This window comes from Lissotriton vulgaris, chromosome 2_1 (genome assembly GCF_964263255.1).
Source record: "Lissotriton vulgaris chromosome 2_1, aLisVul1.2, whole genome shotgun sequence".
Lineage (NCBI taxonomy): Eukaryota > Metazoa > Chordata > Amphibia > Caudata > Salamandridae > Lissotriton > Lissotriton vulgaris.
Genome location: NC_141687.1, coordinates 60,114,242 through 60,135,298, shown reverse-complemented (window position 1 = coordinate 60,135,298; position 21,057 = coordinate 60,114,242). Strand labels below are relative to the sequence as shown.

The window sequence follows — 21,057 nt, the reverse complement described above, 5'->3', positions numbered from 1 at the left end:
GGGAGTACTCCTGTGGGACCAACCATCCAGATCTGAGGATTACCCTTTCATGCCCTACATAGTCCCTCTTTAAATATTAGTTTATTGTAAACAGCCCAACGGATTTACACCAAATCTTATATTCAACGCATTGAACTTATAACTTAAAGCCAAATTTTGTGTCATTCCTGTTTTACTGTATCCAAGACCAAACTTCCCTATGGGAATTAAAATGGGAAATCAAACTTTAAAGACTCATCATTCGTCAAACTGAGGCTGAAGTTATTTTAAAAAACAAAAATGTGTTAACTTTGAACAGAGGAGTGAAATGAAGATATTGAACCTTAGCTGGGGCGCCGTATAGAAACTTGCCCAAGATAGACTGACGTGGTGGTCCTTGGAGGCATCCCTACATGCCAGTTGGCATAACAAGTAGTAAGTACAAAAAGTGGGACCTAACTAGAATCACAGACTAGCGGCGGCAGTGCAATACTGTGTGTGTAAAAACATACATATACACATAAACACACATATATTACGCAATGTTTCAATAATATCAACATGCAGTATCACTCAGTGCCTTTGGGACAGTATATTTTTACAACTATCCACCCCAAAAAAGCTCAGAGTAATCAATGTGCACTGTATACATTGACCTTCAAGTCTATTAAATACTGGTATGAAAAAGAAATGCCCAAATTAATATAATTTCTTGATGTAATGCCATACAGACTGTACCACATCATACCAGGCAATACAGTATCACCTTATGTCTAAAGATAAAATCATAACGGGATGGTTTGTAAAATGTTAAATGGCTTTGCTGGATTTACCTGGCTCTGATGCAGCCTTCGTTTTTTCAGTTACCATTCTGTCAAAGTTATCAGCCATCTCTGGGACCTCATCCTCACCAAAGCCAGTGTCTGGGCTACTTGTAGGTTTATACTCTTCATCATGGCACAGAGACAGTGAGGTTTCCTTCTTGCTCATCTCCAACACAGTGGCAAGTAACTCTTCCTCACTCATTCCATCAAAAGCAGGGTCTGTGGGATCAGCAGGTTTCTCGTTCTCTGTGCTGATCCGTCCTGATGCCTGTGTATTAACACATTAGCTTAATTTAACCAACATAATCTTATTTTGAAAATCCTAATGCAGTGAATAGCAGAATATCGTAACATTCACAGGCTGGATCAATACATTATCTTTTGAAGCATTAGTCGAAAATAAATGGCACCTCCACAAACATGACACTGAGATTAAATACCTAAATTGGACACATTAGCCCATGTGAGTTGTTGGAGGGGATAGAATGATAAATGCACAAAAAACTGCCAAAGTCTCTTCTTTTTCATGTAGGACAATATCTTAAGAGCACGGCCTAGCAATACACTCATCCAAACATCTAAAGTACAACTTTAGATTAATGTATTGTTGCATGGACTCAAGGTTCTGAAACTTGGTTTTGTCTAAAAACATCAAAAATGCAAGAGTCCAACTATTCTCCAAAATTTAAATATTGCAGTTTGTTCAGCTCCTAAATAAACAGACTTTATTTTGACTGAAGTGAAATTAGCACCTTGTCTTGAGTTTACGCTAAATAACCCTACTATAACATTCACTGATATTGTATGGTCATGAAAGACCGATTAACTGGTCTAGTTTACTTCAGTATCGTTAGACCAGTATGTCACCACAAACAATAGTGCAGCTGTCTACACCACCATGACATAACAGAAGCCAACAGTTTACACTTTGAAATGACACAGTAGAGACAGAAAAGATCCTTCTTGACGTAGGGTGTGTTCTAAATGTGGAAAGTGCCAAACGCAATTTATGTTTGTTTATTGAAACTATCCAAATTGGTTGGATAGTGGTGGATATGAAGCTATAGTTCTGTAGGCTTCTTAAGGATCTGGGCCATATCATGATCACTTTTCTAGACTGCATCAGTAAGAAGGGAGCTGTGCATTACTTTTTTGAAAATTGTGCACACACGTTCACTCTAATCTCCAAGCTAGTGCATGACAGAAGAGCTTGAAAGGAAAATGCTACTTACCAGTATCCATCTGTTCTTGGCATGTAGAGCTGTAGAGTTACACACTATGCATAGATGGTCACCTAGTGTTGGGCCTGGATGTTTGCAGTTTATTTTGTTGTAGAAAAGTCTTTGGAAGTCACGGGATAGGTGACTCCTCCTTTAGATGATACTGCGCATGGGCATTGTCTCCATCCCCCGATTGTTTTTCGCCATTAGGGAAGTGATGGAGATTTACAAGAGGTAGTGATGTCCATGTGATTTGTATCTAATTAAGATCATACTGGAACAGATACAAGGTATCTGTGGAGGCGGGTGGGTGTGTGTCACTCTGCAGCTCTACATACCAAGAACAGATGCATACTGGTAAGTAGCATTTTCCGTTCAAGGCATATGAGCTGCAGATAACATAATATGCATCGATTGTATAGCAGTACCCAGACCTAGCGGCGACCACCAGTATCTGTTGCAGTTGTTTGAAAGTGTTTTTAGTACAGCCTGTCCCACAGTGGCTTGTTGTTTAGTTTACACATCTACAAAGTAATGTTTTGTGAATGTGTGCGGTGTAAGCGATGTAGCTGCTCTGTATATGTCATCTAGGGGAATGTTCCCCTAGAATGCCATTGAAGCCCCGATCTTTCTTGTTGAATGGGCTTCTGGAGAAATTTTTAACGTACTTTTTGCTTTTTGATAACATATTTGTATGCAGTTAACAATTCATCTGGCGATCACCGATTTTGATATGGGGTTGCCTTTATGTGGCGGTGAAAAAGACAAAAAGTTGTTTTGATTTACGAAAAGTTTGTGTCCTTTCGATATAGTACAGTAATGATCTTTTGACATCGAAGGTGTGTAGAGCTCTTTCTGCGACTGTTTGAGGCTGCGAGAAAAATATGGGCAGCTAAACTGATTGATTTAGATGGAATGGTGAAATGACTTTAGGAAGGAATTTAGGATTAGTATGAAGAACCACTGTTATGATGCATTTGCAACAAGCATTTACAATGCAATAGGTCTCGCATTTACGCGAGTTTGAGCTATAGGCATTGTAAATGACAATGGCTTTTATTTATGTTGGTGTTTAAAACAAATAAAAGGCATTGTCATTTGCAATGCTAATAGCTTAAACTCACAAAAGCGAGACCTATTCATTGCAAATCCTTGTTTTTGTTGCAGTTTTATATTTTGTAGCCTAAAGCATTTTGCATTGAAAGCCTTACAGTTACGCCATCCTTCCCATGCTTTAAATGTGAGGAGTGTAAGTACTATATGAATGCAATTAATCTACAGTTCAGTACCATACATGCGCCTATTAGTCTCTGCAGACAGTGGTGTTAAGAAACAATCCTGGGTGGTCACCTAAGGCATATGACCCTCTCCTATCCTTCTCGGTCTTTGAGTTAAGCTATCAAAGGCCTTACCTGTCCCTCGGAGGTCCTGGGACGTGGTCGAACTTCATGTGTATGTATTTCACATAACAGCAGTACACAACGAGCAAGAGCCAGGAGAAATAGCCCAGCAGATCCATTTCTGCATTCAAGGTGGCCGTAATGTGTTGCTTCTATATGTCGAGTGAGTGGCGATCTCTAGAAATACTCACAGAGTAAACTTTACGTTCTCGCTGAACCTCTCCCTCACCCTGGGTGCTCAGGGCGCCCTGATATCTTTTGCTTCCTCGAACTTCCTCAAATCCTATTCCGTGCGTGCTTAAAGTGATAGCACAAGCTAAATTCAAAAGCACTTTCCTAATTTAAAATGTTAAAAATCACTGTTCGCAGCTGTAATTTCTCCTGACCACATACAATTATAATAGAGGTTCTATAACACGTATTTTCAGTAGATGTTCTATTCGGTTTTCCAATAACTAATGCAAGCTTTTGCAAAGCGTAAATAAAATAAGGCATGGTACGTGGCTTTTAAAAGTACAACAACGGCATGCTCTATTAGACGTGCTGCCTGGCACCTTAATCTGATGCTGTGTTTTCATTACGATTAGAATCATGAATCGCTCAGAGATAGGGCGCATCACTATGTTACAAAAAATCCTTACAAATCGAGAAGTCTAGTTTTCAAATAGTCGTTATTTAGAGAATTTCTAACCCTGGCTTTTAATCCAAAATTTAGAGCTTTGTCTTGTTCCACCTAGATAATTTCCCCATCTAAATAATTTGAAAGGTCCACATCAATGTAATAGGAAGCCAAATATACCCCAACAAGCACTTCAAAATAGTTATTTGATCCAAAAAGAAAAACGTCTAAGTTGTTGAACGTTAAAAATTGCCCAAATAAAAAAAAAATTTTCGTCAAAATATGAAACTGGAGAATTGTGCCATTTCAAGGGCAGGCAGTATTTTATTTTCTTCATCAAATCTTTTATTTCTCCACCCAGTTACCAAAGCAGCGCTCACAAACACGGAATGCAAATATGAAGTGCACAAACCAAAGCTAGGCCTTGAGAGAAACGAAAGGGCTTTCCTACAGCAAACACACAGCATACCGTACATGCTTTCAATTCTATTACAGTATAAAAAAAACACGTGGCAAGTTTTCACAGCGACAGAATCATTCTTTAATTACATTTCTGGAACTTAAAGGCTGCACCAACAATGAAATTGGACTTAAAAGACGATAAACTGTTCATGCTATCTGTCAGCATGGCACTACCTAATAAAGCTTAATAAACAAGTATGACGATTATGTGATCAAACACAGCTCTGTTTGAAGGCTTTGGGGATGTTGTGCCCGATCTGTCACTGATAACACGTGCATTTTCAATTATGTATTCCTCTGAGGTAAACAATGCGATTCAAGTTTTGGGCTACAGACTCAGTTGTTCACAATAAATAAAACAAGTCACGTATTGAGAAATTCACCGCCGCAGCCTGGCTGGGACAGGAAGCCAGGCTGGGAGGGGGTGGGAGGGAGGGGGGGGGGGGGACTGGTGCCAGTGGCGTTCTGGGAGGAATTATTCTTTTGAGTCCTTCCATTAAAGTTTTTATAGCTGGTACTCTAAAAAGGGATAGATGTTTATTTTGTAAGTATGCTGCAATGGCAGCAAGGTGTAGTCTGATAGACGTATAGGCTAAATTACACTTTTGAAGGTGTAATAGATATCCTATGATGTCTTGACACGTCTAATGGATTTATTTGGTTGTTTTGGCAGTATATGACAAAGCGTTTCCACTTAGCAGCATAACCTGCTCTAGTAGTGGGTCGTCTAGCTTCTTTAATAATGTTCATGCATTCTGGAGGAAGGTTGAGGTAACCAAACTATGACCTCAGGAGCCAGATCGCTAGGTTGAGCTGAGCTGGGTCTGGGTGTTTGATCTGTCCATGATTCTGTGTTAATAGGCGTGGATATAAGTTTAGTTTTGGTGTGGTATTACAGACATCTGCAACAGTGTGGTATACCACGGTTGTCTGGCCAAGTTGGAGCGACTAGAATGAGCGTCAGGGAATGTTGTTGTATTCTGCGTACCACTAACGGAAGTAGTGGGAGAGGAGGAAAAGCGTACCTAAATAGTTTTGACCAGTTCATCCATATCGCATTGCCTTTGGACAATAGGTGTGAGTATCTGGCGGCAAAATTGGGCATTTCGCGTTTGTGGGTGGCAAAGAGATCTATCTGAGGTTGTCCCCACATTTGAAAGAACGGATGAAGAACTTGCGGATGAAGTTCCCACTCGTGGATCTGCTGTATTTGTCGACTTAGCAGATCTGCCATAGTGTTCTGTGCTCCTGGGACGTGTTGGGCTAAGAGGAAGATCTTTAGCGGTATAGCCCCTCTCCATATCTGCTGTGCTAACAGAGCTGCAGAGAGTGTGTTCCCCCTTGTTTCTTTATGTAGTACATTGCTGTCATATTGTCTGTGCGGACTAAGACAGTTTTGCCTGACACTTGCATTTGAAATGCTTTTAGGGCTAGAAACACAGCTAGCAACTCCAAATGATTGATGTAGAGTCATTTCTGTTTCAGTGTCCACTTGCCTTGCATGGTGTGATGCAGTAGGTGAGGTCCTCAGCCGGAGAGCGATGCGTCCGCTGTCATGACTATTTGAGGAACTCGCTCTAGAAACGGTCGCCCTTTGGAAAGGTTTTTGGTGTTCCACCATTGCAGAGAACGAGGAGTCCGACCGTCTACCAACACTAGGTCTTTTAGTTGACCTTGAGCCTGGTTCCATTGGGCAGCTAGGCACTCTAAGTGGACGCATTTGCAGTCTTGCGTGAGGTTACTACAAATATGCAAGATGCCATCATTCCTATGAGCTGCATGAACACTAGAGCTGGTAGCGAGTGTTGGAGTTTAAAAATATTTATATAGCGCACTTTCACCAGCGGTTTCATGGCGCTGCAACAGACAGACCCCTTGGGCAGGAGTAACAAAAATTAAATAAAAAGGAAGACAAAAACAGCAAGTGATCTAGTTAAGATTTAGCAAATAGATAGGCTTTGAGCTTTTTTCGGAATTGAGGGTAGGGAGGTATGGATCTAAGCTCTAAAGGCAGGGAATTCCATAGGACTGGTGCAAGGGTCGCGAACTTCGATCCTCCCCATTTCTTCCTCCGGAAACGAGAGACTGTCAGGAGGGATTGCGTAGATGAGCGTAGTTCCCTAGTGGGAACATAGGGAACGATCTCTGATGTAATGAAAGCCGGAGCCATGCCCAGTCGTGCTTGACAGATGATGGAAGCAAGCTTAAACTGGACGCGTTCACGAACAGGGAGCCAGTGAAGGGATTTGAGAAGGGGTGTTACGTGATGGGATTTTGGGAGATTGAACACCAGCCGTGCCGCCTGGTTCTGGATCAACTGCAAACGCCTTAAGCTATATGCAGGTATACCTGCATATAGAGCGTTGCCATAATCCAGGCGGGAGATAACCATCGCCAAGATGATCAATTTCAAGGCATCAAAGGAGAAGAAGCGGGATACCTTGCGTATGGTGCGTAGTGACAAAAAAGAAGAGGACACCACAGAACTAACCTGGGAGTGAAGAGTGAGCTGAGAATTAAGTTTAATACCTAATGTTTTAACTGAGGTAGAAGGGACCGGGGGAGAACCAAGGGAAGGGGGCCAAAAAAGTGAGGACCAGGGACTGGATGAACCACCCGTCAACACCAGCTCGGTCTTGTCCGGGTTGAGTTTCAAATGGTTGTGGTTCATCCAGTCCCGGATAAAAATGTTGCGGTTTGAATTTTGTTAGGAGAGTTTGCACACTTCTTATCCTGGCTGGAGAGGGATAACTAGTGGTAGTTGGGCGTTTATTGTAGCGCCGAGATACTGTTGTATGTGCGAGGGTTGATTTACTGTGAATCAAAAGTCGTGAAGCAGTTTAATAGTAGCGTGAGTGTGTTGTACACACTGGCTGTATGAGCTGGCTTTTATGAGCCAGTCGTCTAGATATGGGAAGACCTGAATATGTTGTCTTAAGTGTGCTGCTACTACTGGTAGGCATTTGGTAAACACCCTTAGCGCTGTTGTGACTCCGAATGGGAGCACTTTGAACTGGTAGTGCTGCCCATCTAGCACAAATCTGAGATATTTTCTGTGCGCTGTGTGAATGGGAATATGGAAGTAGGCGTCCTTGAGATCTAGGGTGACCAGGAAGTCGTTTAGTACCAGAAGTGGAAGGACTTGGTGTGACCATGTAAAAATGGTCCGACTGTATGTAAATGTTTAGAGGCCCGAGGATGGGTCTTAGAGAGCCGTCCTTCTTTGGTAATAGGAAATATAGGGAATACACTCCTTTGTTTTTCTGATGCCCTGGAACTATTTCTATTGCATTTTTTTGCAGGAGGGATATTACCTCCTGTCTGAGTAATGTTAAATGTTCTTGTGACATTGGACGTTGCTTGGGTGGTATGTTTGGGAGGGGGTGGATGTTAGTTCTAGACAGTAACCTGACTGAATTATTTGGAGCACCCACCTGTCTGATGTGATGTTTTCCCAAGCTGGCAGGTATTGTTGAAGCCTTCCCCCGACAGGAGTGGAATGGGACGGGGGAAGGGGGAAGGGAGTCATTGGGCTGGGGTAGAGGCAGAGCAGGAGTTGTTATTTTTACCTCTGCCTTTGTTATGGTTACCCCTGTAACCACCCCTTTGGTAGCCCTTGCTGTAAGTGGACTGTGTAGGGGCTTTGTACGAGGTAGAAGCTGTGTCCGAAGAGCATCCCCTGGTGGCACCTCGATAGGATGAGCAACTAAATGAAAGTCTGGGAGCCTGCGACTGCAGGGCTTCCATAGATTTGGCAGTATCTGAATCCTTTCATTTTTTCAGGCGATACATCTACGTTCGGTCCGAATAGGTGTTGCTCATCAAAGGGTCGATTAAGAATGGCACTTTGTACTTCAGGTTTGAACCCTGATATGCGTAGCCAGGCATGTCAACGTAATAGGACGCTGGTGTTAACTGCCCTAGAGGCAGTATCTGCTGCATCCAGTGCACACCGAAGGTGTTTTCCCCTCTTGGATAAGTTCATTTGCTCCATCTTTGTACTTATCCGGGAGGTGCCTCAATGATTCCAATTAGTCATAATGTGCCCTGTCGTATCTGGATAATAATGTCTGTGTATTGGAGATACGCCACATGTTTGCTGCTTGAGACGCTGTTCTTTTCCCTGATGCGTCAAGAAGCTTAGACTCTTTATCTGGTGGTGGAGCTTCACCTGATGTTTGAGAGTTTGCTCTCTTACGTGCACCGGAAACTACGAGTGAGTCTAGTGGTTCAGGACCTTTAATATAGGCTGTGTTTGAGGGAGCAGCTATTTTTTCTCGATGCTAGGGTTAATGACCCGAGTTCTGACTGGGTCTTTGAAGACTGCTTAATCACTCCTTTAAGCATTGGTAAAATGGATGAGGACCTTTGTGCACTATCAAAGGTATCCATTAAGAAGTCTTCATCTACAGGGTCTGTATGCATGTCTTCCCCATGATATTGCGCAGCCCTGTGAATTAATTAATTGAAACCCATAGTGTCTTCTGGTGGGGAAGGCCTTGAGGGGTATAGGTCATCCTGAGGGACATTTGGGACATCTGGGGTGTTCTAATCAACCAACGGGTCAGGTGATCCTGTAGGAGTAGCTGGATCAGGCATGTTACCCCCCCATGTCATCAGAGCGATCATCCCTGTTGTCATTGTCTGGTATGATAGAGGATGCTGGGGAATGTTGTGGTATGGGAGGATGTGGTGATTGTACAGGTGAAAGAAGGGGAAGGCAGTCTTAAGGGAGAGGTAGCCATGTCCTTCTTTGAATGCTGAGCTGGTGTGTCCAGTGGTCGCTTTTTTTTAAGCCAAAATCAGCGGTCCAGTGATTGGATCTTTAGCTAGAGTCTTTTGAGCAGGGTCTGGATAAAGTAAGTCCTCTGCAGGAGGCTGATCCTTTGGTGCGGAGGAAAGTTTTGGCACTGAAGCGGTTTGTTTTGGCTTTTTGGCAATGTCTTTAACCGGAGAAGCAGGAGTCTTTTCCGGCTCAGAACTTTTTTCGGTTCCGGTATGTTTTTTGGATCCAATGGTTCTTTAGGTTCCGGTGGTTTTTTCGAATCCGAAGTGGGTTTGCTTGGTTCCGACCTGGGTTTTGGTGCAGAAGGAGTAGTGGTATGTTTCAGCGCCCATGGTTTGGATGTCAGCGTGGCGGGTGAAGTTGTCTTTTTCGGTGCCGGTAAGTGTGCGCTGGCACCGTGCGAAGGCAGACTCTAGCCCGAGTCACCTGAAGGCTTCATTAGCTCCTTAGCCGGGCCCGAAGGTGGGGCAGTAGAAGCAGTGTGTCGTGTGCACCTAAGGGCGAGGGTGCGACCGGGGCCTTCTTTGGGTGTGTCGAGGAAGGGTCGAGTTGACTGTCTTACTTACGACCCGCTGTGCTGGAGTGATGTCCTCGACATCGGAGTCTACTGCCTCGAAATTGCTGTCGACGTTGTGTTGCTCTAGAATGTTGACGCCTTCCTCGAAGAGGTCGTCCAGGATGGAAGCTGAAGATCGAGCCATTGTTCGCATCGCTCTTCGGTCCCGGATAGTCTTCTTGGAGCGGACAAAGGCACAAGCGGAACAGTCTCTGGCCTCGTGCTCCAGGGAGAGGCAAAGGTTACACACTTCATGAAGGTCGGTGTGGGGAAACTTCGACCCACATTGAGGACACTTTTTAAATGGCGTCCTTGCCAAGAGCTGGAGTCGAGGCGTAACTAGGCCCGAGGGCCGTCGACAACGACCGGAATCGACGTTTGTGTTTAAGAGTAGCGTCGACTGGAAAAGCGTTCGAAACTTAAATTCTGTAAGTTGGTGAGGATTGCGCGCCGAAGGAAATCGGTTCCAACACGGAGCGCTGGAAACACATCCGAGCCTGGTGGCGGAAAAAAACAATCTGGGGATGGAGCTGATGCCCATGCGCAGTATCATCCAAAGGAGGAGTCACCTATTCCGTGACTTCCAAAGACTTTTCTACAACAAAACAAACTGCAAACATCGGGGCCCAACACTAGGTGGCCATCTATGCATAGTGTGTAATCTGCAGCTCATATGCCTCAAACACAAATATTTCCAAGCTTTGCTGTCAACAAAACATACACTTACTGAGGAGTTGATGTATACACTCGAGACAACCAAAGCAAACTCTAATCCAGTCTATGCAGCTGCAGGATCAGGAAACAGTTCCAGGTGGTTGACAATGCCACAGAAAGAATGAGTGATAAAAGTAATGTACTCAAACAGACCTAGACAAAGACTGAGCACACGAAGACAGTTTCTGTGGAGCATGAGTCTGGATTGGCACAATAGAGGACTTCATTTTTTTTCTTCTGAGGTTAGGAAGAACTCTGTACTGGAAGACTTAGTGGAAATATGATACACTCCTGTTTTATAGTACCAAGTTTACTCCTGGTATTAAACTGTAGCATCCTTCGCTACCAGTTTGGCCATGTTAGAAGGTATATGTTTCAGCTGGGTTAAGAAATGCAATTCTGATTAAAGGAGTAACCGCAAAGTGCTTGAAGGAAGATCCGGTCAGCAAAGACTCAGTGAGTTCAATGTTTGCCACTGACTGATGCAGTAATCTCCAGGTCATGTGTTTGAATCTCTGCAGACCAGAGATAGCCTTTTATTGTTTTGAGATCAGTAACCTGAGCATTACATTGGGTTATAAAACTTATATTATATACAGTGCCTTCAAATGGAATAATGCAAAAACAATTGGACAGAATGCAGAACAAAGTCATAAATTCACCCCAGTACAGAGATCTAGGCCTAAATCCATCTTTTTTTGCAGAACGATGAATTTAACCCAGATCTCTTGACTGGGGGTGAATGTAAAAAATTGTAAATTGATACTTGTATAGCGCACTACTCACCTGCAAGGGTCTCAAGGCACTTGTACGAATACCGCTGTGGAACCCGTCCTGGCTTTCCCTGTGAGGCGTCCACTCCTGGGCACCCCCAGGGTGAAGGCCAGGCATCCTTAGCGTTGTGAGGGCCGTTGTGGAGATTAAGCAAGCTATTGCCCAGAATTGCAGAGTGGGACTCTATGATTAGAATAGGCACAGAGGTGAGAATTATCAGGTCCGTGGAATTTTTTAGCCCAAGACCCGCCGAGGTGAGGAATTGAACTCTGGTCCCAGGCTAGACCTCTGCATCAGGGTCTGCCGCTCTAACCATTGAGCCACACTTCTCCACAATGTATGATTTATTCAGCATTCAGTCCATCATTTGTTTGCGTAGCACTTCAAATAGAATGAACCACAATGAAAACAATTTCAGTTATAATTCTTAAAGCACCTTTGGGGAGCTTAGAATTAGGTGTTAATGCTTTCCTATGTGCATACAGTCTGCTTATAATGATGCTTTGCTGCATGTTCCCTCTCAGAAGGAATTTGAGTCGGTCTGTGGAGAGCTAATGATATGCAGCACTTCTGACACGGAAAGATCTGGCGTGCATGCAGGTAGGAGTGGGGCAAATCCAAGTGAAGCACTTTAACCAGTGTAATACTCAGAGTTCCAAGAAGGGTGCAAATGTTAATGTAAAACTGCATGGGAGTGCAATAGGTTTTTAAAACTGAGGAGCGCAGTTGTGTTAAGATTGGAGTTGGATTTAGCTTTCAGGTTGTTCTTTGGTCAACCTCTGTATAGGGCAAGAGTTATTTTTATTCCATGGTAGAATAAACATTCAAGCTACTGCATGGGTTGTGAAGATGTGCATACCCCATTTAGAGTTAGTTTAGCTTTGAACTGGACAATTACGTTAAGTGAGAGATAGTGAGTCTTAGCGGACAGTTCATACAATCAGGCAATCTAGTAAGCGGTTGTGGTTGCTGACCCCACATTGGGTGGGCGAACTAGATTGACCCCCAGAGAGGATCAAAGAAGTCTACTAAAGAAGGCCCCAAGGTCCCGATAACCAGAAAGGAGGGAGACGGGGTGTGCCTGCATGTAAGGCAGCTATTACCAACACAAGAGGAGTTGGTGGGGATGTAGTCTATAAAGAACAATGATCATACATGCTAGAACACAGGTCTAATTAGAAAGGCTTTTTGAAACAAGGTGAACATAAGAGAAGTCATCTTCATTTAGTAAAGAGAATACGTGGTGCTATGGCGTCTAATTAGTACAAGGGCTAAAAGCAGATGATGTTGATTAAGAACAATGCCTCAAATTTTTCGATTGGGCTGGTGGGTTACAGTGTTAGGAGAAATACATGGCTGGCTGGTCAGAGCAGGTAGAAAGGGTCCATGAAATCAAGACAAGTGATCAAGACCAAGCAACAGAGCTCTTAAAATTGACAAAACAGGCTCTCCTCCTTGGACACATCTCAGCATTTAGGGAGGACAGGTGTCTAGAGTATGAAGTTGATGATTTATATGCAAGCAAGATGTGGTATCCTTCTCTATGTTTGCTTCTGCATCTTACCCTTACTAGAATGTTATTCATAGATTCTGATGATGTAGTCATTTTATGGTTCTAATCTGAACAAGACTGTCAGTTGCTGCCTGCCTATCTCTGCTGTGGATGAGATCCTTTCTTCCTTTGATAAGAATAAAGAAACCTGTTTATCTACCTTCAATTTGAGATGTACTTCTTCACATTGGCGACGAGGGTGGGATGAGAAAGAAGGTTCCCTACTACAAGCAACAACTTTATCCTCAAAAAGGAAAATTCTCTCTTAACAGAAAAGATCACAAAAGGATCTCAACACCAAGCCTCAACTCAAGGTACTCTTTGGTTCATGTACTGACTAAGACTTGGCAGCATTACAAGATTAGGATCTACTATACATTAATTTCCTTTATTTAATGTATTCTCCTGAGGCTTGATACTATCTGTCTACTCTTCTCATAATTTAAAGACAGTAGTCTTCTATCTATACAGAGATATAATTGGCTTTGTGCTTTCAACACGTTGTTTGCCTTTAATCTGAAGCGCTAATTTGCTGACTATCATTGACGCGCTAGACTGTTTATAGCATTAAAGCGTTGTGCCTGCCATAGCATTAAAGCGTGGTTCCTGCCGTTTATAATGCTCGTTTTGCTGGATTGAGGCGATGTATAATATGCTGGATTGATGCGTTTACTACGTATGCTGCCTGCCCGCCGAGTCAGTTGACATATTAACAATTGGAGCTTGTGATCATTCACCGTGTGCGTCCACATGCTTAATGTTTTAAATGTAAAACCCGCATCTGCGCTCCTTCACGCTCCATCACCGGACTGTTTAAAAGTAAATACCGGTATCATCTGCGCGCCTTCATGCTCTGCGCGCCTTCATGCTCTGCACGCCTTCACGCTCCATCTCCAGGTTCTGCTCTTCCTTCTGTAAACTGTGATGCTCCTGGATGTGCACGTTACCGACGCTTCATCTGCCCTTCCTTCTGATACGCTGTGACGCTCCTGGATGTGTACGTCACAGGCTCTTCAAGCAACGCTGCGTTTCATTCGTTGCGCTTCACTGACATCACAGTGGGCCTTGCTTAGCAACGTTTACTTTCCTTAGCAACAGGATCGTCGAGTGCCTTTCCTCAGCGGCGCTTAAAATCTCCTTATAGGACAACGCTTCTGAACCTTTGTCTGATCCTTGGTAACCGGATTTTCGAGTGCCTGTTTCAGCTGCACTTCACTTTATGAACAATTGATAGAAAGAAAGTCTGCGCTTCTAATGCACTGCTTAGGCTCAGAAGGGCAAGAAGTATTTGAGCATTTGCAGAGGCTAATAATTTAAATGAATTTGAAGTCAACATTAAAAAACTTGATAAACACTATTTGCCAAAAGGGAGTACCATCTTAGAGAGGTACCACTTTGGCAGACGCATGCAGATAGAGGCAGAGTCTATTGAGACTTATGTCACGGCTCTACGGAAGTTAGCTGCCACTTGTAAATTCGAAGGAACCTTAGAAGAAAGATTGCGTGATCAATTCATGCTAGGATGTTGTTTAGAAAAAATTAAGGATGAATTGTGGCAAAAAGATGATCCTAACTTAGATGAAGTCATTGCCATAGCCAAGAGGCTTGAGCACTCTGATGCGTGTGTTAAAGTTTTTAAAAAGGAAAAAGATCTCCGAAGAAAAGGTCTTAGTGATTAATAAGAATAAATCTATAGAGACCAGACCTGAGATCAACAACTAGAAGCTCTAAGAAAGTATCTAATACACCTTCTTCTCATACTTTTCAAAGAGGTTCTGCTAATTCAAAGTTGAAATGTTTTCGTTGTAATGCCTTAGATCATTTAGCCAATGATAAGTCATGCCCTGCTTTGGCCTCTAAATGCAATAACTGTGGTAAAGTAGGACATTACTCAAAGGCTTGCAGATCTCAGTTGATCAAAAAGAAGAAACAAGTGAAAGAGGTATTGATTGATGATGACTGACTGATTCGGACAACTTGCATTGTGGTGAAATTTCGGTCTTTGATGAAGACTTTGATCCTAATTCAAATGAACTGCACTGTTCTGAGATATCTTTGTCCGATGGGAAAAAATGTAAGGATGCTGTTGATGTTGTACGTATTGATGATTGTGAAGTCAAGATGTTATTTGACTCTGGGACAAAGATTACTTTAATACCTGAAACTTTCTTTGATGAAAACTTTTTGGGAAGGTAAAAGTTTTTAAACCTGACATAAGGCCATTGGCCTATGGTAGAAAACCTATAAAAATTGTGGGTTACTTCATTGGTCATATTGACTACAAGGGACGACTCACTGCAGGTAAAATCTACATCTCATGTAGGGGTGACAGCATCTTAAGTTGGTTTCATCAGGCTGACTTACATCTCGCCTTACTTCCTGGTGAAAACCCTTGCATTGTTTTAAGGGATATAGGTTCTCACTCTGGGGACAATCTTCCTTTCTTAAAGGATGTGACTCCTTGTAAATCTGGCTGTAATGAGGTATCTGTCCAAAAAGCCTCTGATGTGTGTAAGAGTGTTGGGTCTTTTCCTGATTGGCGAAAACTATTTGAAGGGGTCTTTAGTGACAAACTTGGTTGTCTTTCCGGTTACGTTCATAACATTGTCTTAAAGACAAATGCTGTTCCTGTAGCATGTGAAGTGCGTAATGTTCCTTTGGCCATGCAGGAGCCAATGCGGTTGGAGTTGGATAAGCTTTTGAATGATGGGATTATTGTAAAAACTGAAGCGAGTGAATGGGTTTCGCCTGTTGTTTTAGCTCTTAAACCCTCAGGCGAGATTCGTTTTTGTGGTGACCTCAGGGCTCTCAATAGGGAAGTTGTGGCAGATAGATACCCTCTTCCTAATATCAACACCATGTTGACTCAGTTAGGTGATGCCTGCATGTTCTCCACTCTGGACTTGAGAGCTGCATACCATCAGGTGAGGATTGATGAGACTTCCATGGGTTTCACTACTTTCATCACGCCTTTAGGAACATTTAAGTTTACTCGCCTACCTTTTGGCTTAATATCTGCAGCCTCCGTTTTTCAGCGAGTAATGGAGGATGTATTGAAAGGTATTACGGGAGTCAAAATTTATCAGGATGATGTACTCGTTTTTGGGTCATCGCAGGGTGAGCATGATTTAAGAGTTAGATCTGTCCTGGAACGGTTTGAAGACAGAGGTTTGACTTTGAGAGAAAACAAGTGTAGATTTAATTTGACTGAAATTGACTATTTAGGTCATTGTTTGACTCCTGGTGGTGTGAAACTTAAAGACAAGTTAGTGAAGACTATACATAACTTGCCTACACCAAAGTCTAGGGAAGAGTTAGTCACCTTTTTAGGCATGGCGGAATATTATAATAAATTTGTACCACACTTTGCCAATAAGACTTCTAACATGAGAGCTTTGTTGAAAAAAGGAATGACATTTTCTTGGTCTCAGGCTTGTCAAAAGGAGTATGAACTTGTTAAACAGGATCTAAGTCTAGCTCCCTCATTACAAAGTTTTGATGTTGACAATAGTTCAATTTTGGTCACAGATGCCAGTTCCCGGGGGTTAGGAGCTGTGCTCAAGCAAGTGAGAGATGGGAAAGAGGTTACCCTCTTGTTCTTGTCAAGATCTTTAGTTGGTCCAGAATGGTCGTACTCAGTGATTGAAAAGGAGACGCTTTGCATTTATTGGGCCATTAAGAAACTGAAGAAGTTCTTGTGGGGTAATTCTTTTGTGGTTCACACTGATCATAAACCACTGAAGGAGGTCTTTTATAAAAAAGGTTTAGATGCCATTTCCTCACGCATCTGTAAATGGGTTATTGCCCTTCAAGAATTTGAAGTAAAGTACTTACCGGGGGTGAACAATAAGGTTGCCGATTGTCTCTCTAGGTTGGTTGTGGAACAAAATGACCAGAATGATGAATCATCTGAAGATTCATGGGAGATTGATGAGTTTAAGGTGTGTGAGATTGTTGAAGGAATTGTTCAGGAGTGTGATTGGAGGGATGCCATATGTACAGACTCTGAGTTACAGGAAGTTTGTAAGTTGGTGAGTAATGGCTGGCCATGTCTTAAGAATCTGAGCGATAGTGCCAAGAGATATTGGAACGTCAAAGATGAGCTACCTTTAAAGGATGGTTTGTTGTGGAGAGGTACTAGGCTCATTCCACCTTCTTTGATCAGGGAAAAAATCCTTCTCTTGGCTCACCAAGGACATCAAGGTATATCCAAAACTAAGGAGAGGATACAATTGCATTTCTGGTGGCCGGGTATTGACCTTCTTGTGGAACGGATGATTCGTGATTGTATTGAATGTAACTCCTCTGATAAGGTTTGTAAGACAAGAACACAACTGATGGTTATTAGGGTTGCCCCTGTGCGTTGTTGGCAGGATGTTGCTTTGGACATCCTAGGTCCCATTTCTTCAGGGAACTCTCAACTGTATGTCTTGGTCATGATGGATATGTTTTCACGTTGGCCAGAAATAAAAGTTACCCAAAATATTGAGACTAAAGATGTTGTAACATTTTTACGTGAGGTTTTCAGTAGGGAGGGGTTTCCTGAAACCATCCTTACTGATAATGGGGTACAGTTGGTGTCAAAAGAGATGGAAGATTTTTTGGCTAGTAAAGGTGTTAAACACAAGCGTTATGGTGGAAAGGTTCAACCGTGTCCTTAAAGAATCCATTCAGATTTCTAAAGACCAAGGTTCAGATTGGAAGGATAATCTTATGGAGAGAGTCATGATTTATAGAATTACATTCCTCCACAGGTGAGGTACCTTTTGTACTTTTTCGTGGTCGTACTCCAAACACTTCCTTTTTTCAGACTTGGATGAGGAATTTGGGGGTGGAAACGTGTACGCTTAACAAGGATCCAGTCCTAAAACAAAAGGTGAAATCTGAACTGAGAAAGGAGAATTTTGATAGCAGACATGCTGTCTCTTCTACCAAGGTATGTGTTGGGGATCAGGTGAGAGTTCGTCTTCCACTCAGATCCGAAGTTTTCCTCTCCTTTTGTTGTTTCAAAATGGTTTCGTAATGCTGTTAAATTAAATGATGGAAGAATTTGGAATTTGAATCGTATTGCTCCCTTTTTAGGTCCAACTGGGAAGCAAGCTACGAACAACAATTTGGCCAAGAAATGTGTGCATCCTAAATCTGATGTAGTGTCTGATGTTCCCACCAGGAAAAGTATGCGTTTATGTCATGCTCCTACTGCTCTAAATGATTATATTTTGAAATAGTTTTTTTTGTTTCCTCTCTTTTTTGTTTTTTTGTGTTTCAGGGGAAGGTGTGTGGTATCCTTCTCTATGTTTGCTTCTGTATCTTACACTTACTAGAATGTTATTCATAGAAACTGATAATGTAGTCATGTTATGGTTCTAATCTGAACAAGACTGTCAGATGCTGCCTGCCTATCTCTGCTGTGGATGAGATCCTTTCTTCCTTTGATAAGAATAAAGAAACCTGTTTATCTACCTTCAATTTGAGATGTACTTCTTCACACAAGACAATTGTGTGGTGTATACATACACCGTCCCTTTCTGCACCCAATCACACCCTGCATTCCTTCACCAGTCAAATGACACAGGAACGGGCATGTATCTAGGAGAGAAGTAGGTGAAGATGTAGGGGGCCTATAGGGAATGCCACAGGGTTACACAAAGTTTAGCCAGCTAGATTTGAAAGGGGGCCTTTGTTGAAGCATAGATTTCATTCTCTTCAAATGTGTGCAGATATGGCAGTTATTCAGAAGTCAATCTGAGCACAACCCTACAGACCCCAGGAAATATCTGAATGAAGCTGCAATGAGCCTAGATATATGATGTAAAGGATTAAAATCAGACTGAACAGTCTCCTGTGTGCTTTCCACACCAGTGAACCACTTTCAGATGGAATACAGTTAAGAATTTAACTTACAGTGCTTTATTTTTTACACTTTTGTGAAAAAGCAATTCAGATCAAGAAAAGGCAGTTCGCACTGCCTACTCAACACATTTAGTTACAAGCAAGTGAGGATTGATTCCAAGATGATTTAACACATTGCCAGCTAACCAGGCTGTTCTGCATGTACAATTGGCCTAATGTATGTAATCACAGAACATAAAGATGATCATAGTGTAGCACAAGGATTTGGCGCTCCAATCCCAGAAATGTGACTGCTGTAAAGACTGCTACCCCCTTTACCTTTTCTAGATCTTCCTTCTGCGGTTCTTTGTTGGGCATGTCAAACAGCCTCTGGCTCCCGGGGACAGAACGGCGATGTTGCTCATCTTCACTATCTGAATCTTGGCAGGAAAGTTTGGAGCCTGTTGACTTGAAAGAATACTTCCTGAAAATAAAAATGTAGTTTTCATTTAACCACACAAATCTGAAGACTGAAACCTGGTCAATGTTTAATTCCAAATTCATATGGAAAAAAATAAGCATATTGAACATTTTTAATTGTATTTTCTTGCATCAAAATCCCAGCACTTTGATACCTGGAGTGTATTTATCAATTTTGTACATGAATGTGCCCTAAATCACATGTTCTGCTGGTAGCCTATGGGATCAAATCTCTCATTCAGTCATGTTGCTAGATAGAGGATTGGCACTAAAAGATAGCATTTCTTGTGGTGGTTTAGAAATCAAAGCATTGTCTGCTCGATTTTTATTAAATGGACAGCATTATGCAATATAATACTCAAGAAAATGTTAACACAGCGTTTGACATGACGTAAAGGGAAACATTTACACTTATAATTTTCGGCATTTGTGATAATTTCAATGATTATTTCACAAATTTTGAAAAGATCATTTATCAGTGCTGTGGAGATTCCTCTTAATGCAACTGAGGTTCATAGTCCTTGCAGCCCCTAATCCACACGGTCCTCATAATCGTTACCCATCACATACTACTTGAAAACATTGCCTGATGGGGAGACAACTAGAGAGTTCATTCTTGCCAAACTGAGCAGAGAGATTAGTTTCAGACTAGCTCTTGGTCACCTGGAGGTGGAGCATGTAAGTTCTTGAAAGAAGATCCACATCAAATTTTCACGATAAGAACAGCCAATTAATATTAAAGGACAACAGTGATATGTCCAGTATTTGTAAAGCGTGAACAATTACCAGAGGGTGTCAAAAAGCTGGGGGGCCAGATTAAGCGAACAATTGTCCAGAGTCACATGCTGGCAAGCAGGTCGCTTTGGTGAGGGAGCAAATCTCCTGGACTTTAGTTCAGGGCAAATGGGGAAACAAATTAGCACCAAAGGTGCACCCTCAGCAGCACTAGGTCGGCCGGGTGCAGTTTCGATCCAGGCGCCCACCGGTTCTCCCGCCAAGAGTGGGGGATAGAACCAGTGGGGACCGGTTGTTCAGAGCTGCAAGTGGCCTGCGGAAGCTCACACAGGCGGCAATTCTTTGAAGCTTCCCCTTCGCGAAACCTGCCCATCTTTTGGGTTAGGAGGCTTGGCACCTCTTCCCAGGATGTGTATTGTTTCAGGCCCCAGAGAGCAGCAGGTTCTCGACCTAGGGGGTCCATGCTTTAGTTAAGTACATAAGATATGGCAAAATAACCGGTTCTTGACCCCTAATAGGGTTATGACCATTAGCTGTACAGCATAGATAAAAACACTAACATTTGAAAGCATGACTCTCGAAGACATTCTTGCTTCCTTTAAAATCTGCATACAGTCCTGCGAGAGGCCTAGGTGACCATATTGTAAGAACTCAGGAACCATGCTTTTAATCTCAGTAACGGGAGGTTGGGGTGAAAAACCTTCCCACCGGACTTGGTTAACAGATCCGGAAGGCGCGGCAACCTCCTCTGCAATGTCTTGGAGAAGTGTAACAGGTATGTGTACCACCACTGGTGAGGCCACTCTGGTGCAATCAGGATCATCTCTGTCCTGGATTTGTAGAGCTTGCTGTTAGCCAGTGGTATGAGAGAGACTGCTGGAAAAGCGTAGACTAATTTCTCTGACCAGTCGATCAACAGTGCATTCCCCCTAGAGCCTGGTTGCGTATACCTGGATGCGAAGGCATAGCATTTTGTGTTTGCCGCGACTGCAAATAAGTCAATGTCTGGAGAACCCCATCTCCGAAAAAAGTCTTGTGCTATTTCGTCTTTTAGCACCCAGTCGTGTGCTTTGACGAAGTTTCAGCTTCGGTCGCCCGCTTGTGCATTGAGGGCGCCTGGAATG

At 42.7% G+C, this 21,057-nt stretch overlaps 1 protein-coding gene across 2 annotated transcripts in view; it reads right to left on the bottom strand.

Moving 5' to 3' along the window:
- Positions 1-21,057, bottom strand: part of USP37 (ubiquitin specific peptidase 37) — a 391,659-nt gene that overhangs the window by 146,508 nt on the left and 224,094 nt on the right. For both annotated transcript variants that reach the window (XM_086954456.1, XM_086954457.1), the window contains exons 17-18: positions 19,058-19,202; positions 813-1,071 (exon numbers count right to left, since the gene is read on the bottom strand). In XM_086954456.1, coding sequence (XP_086810582.1) covers positions 813-1,071; positions 19,058-19,202 — 404 coding nt within the window. The remainder of the gene's footprint in view (positions 1-812; positions 1,072-19,057; positions 19,203-21,057) is intronic.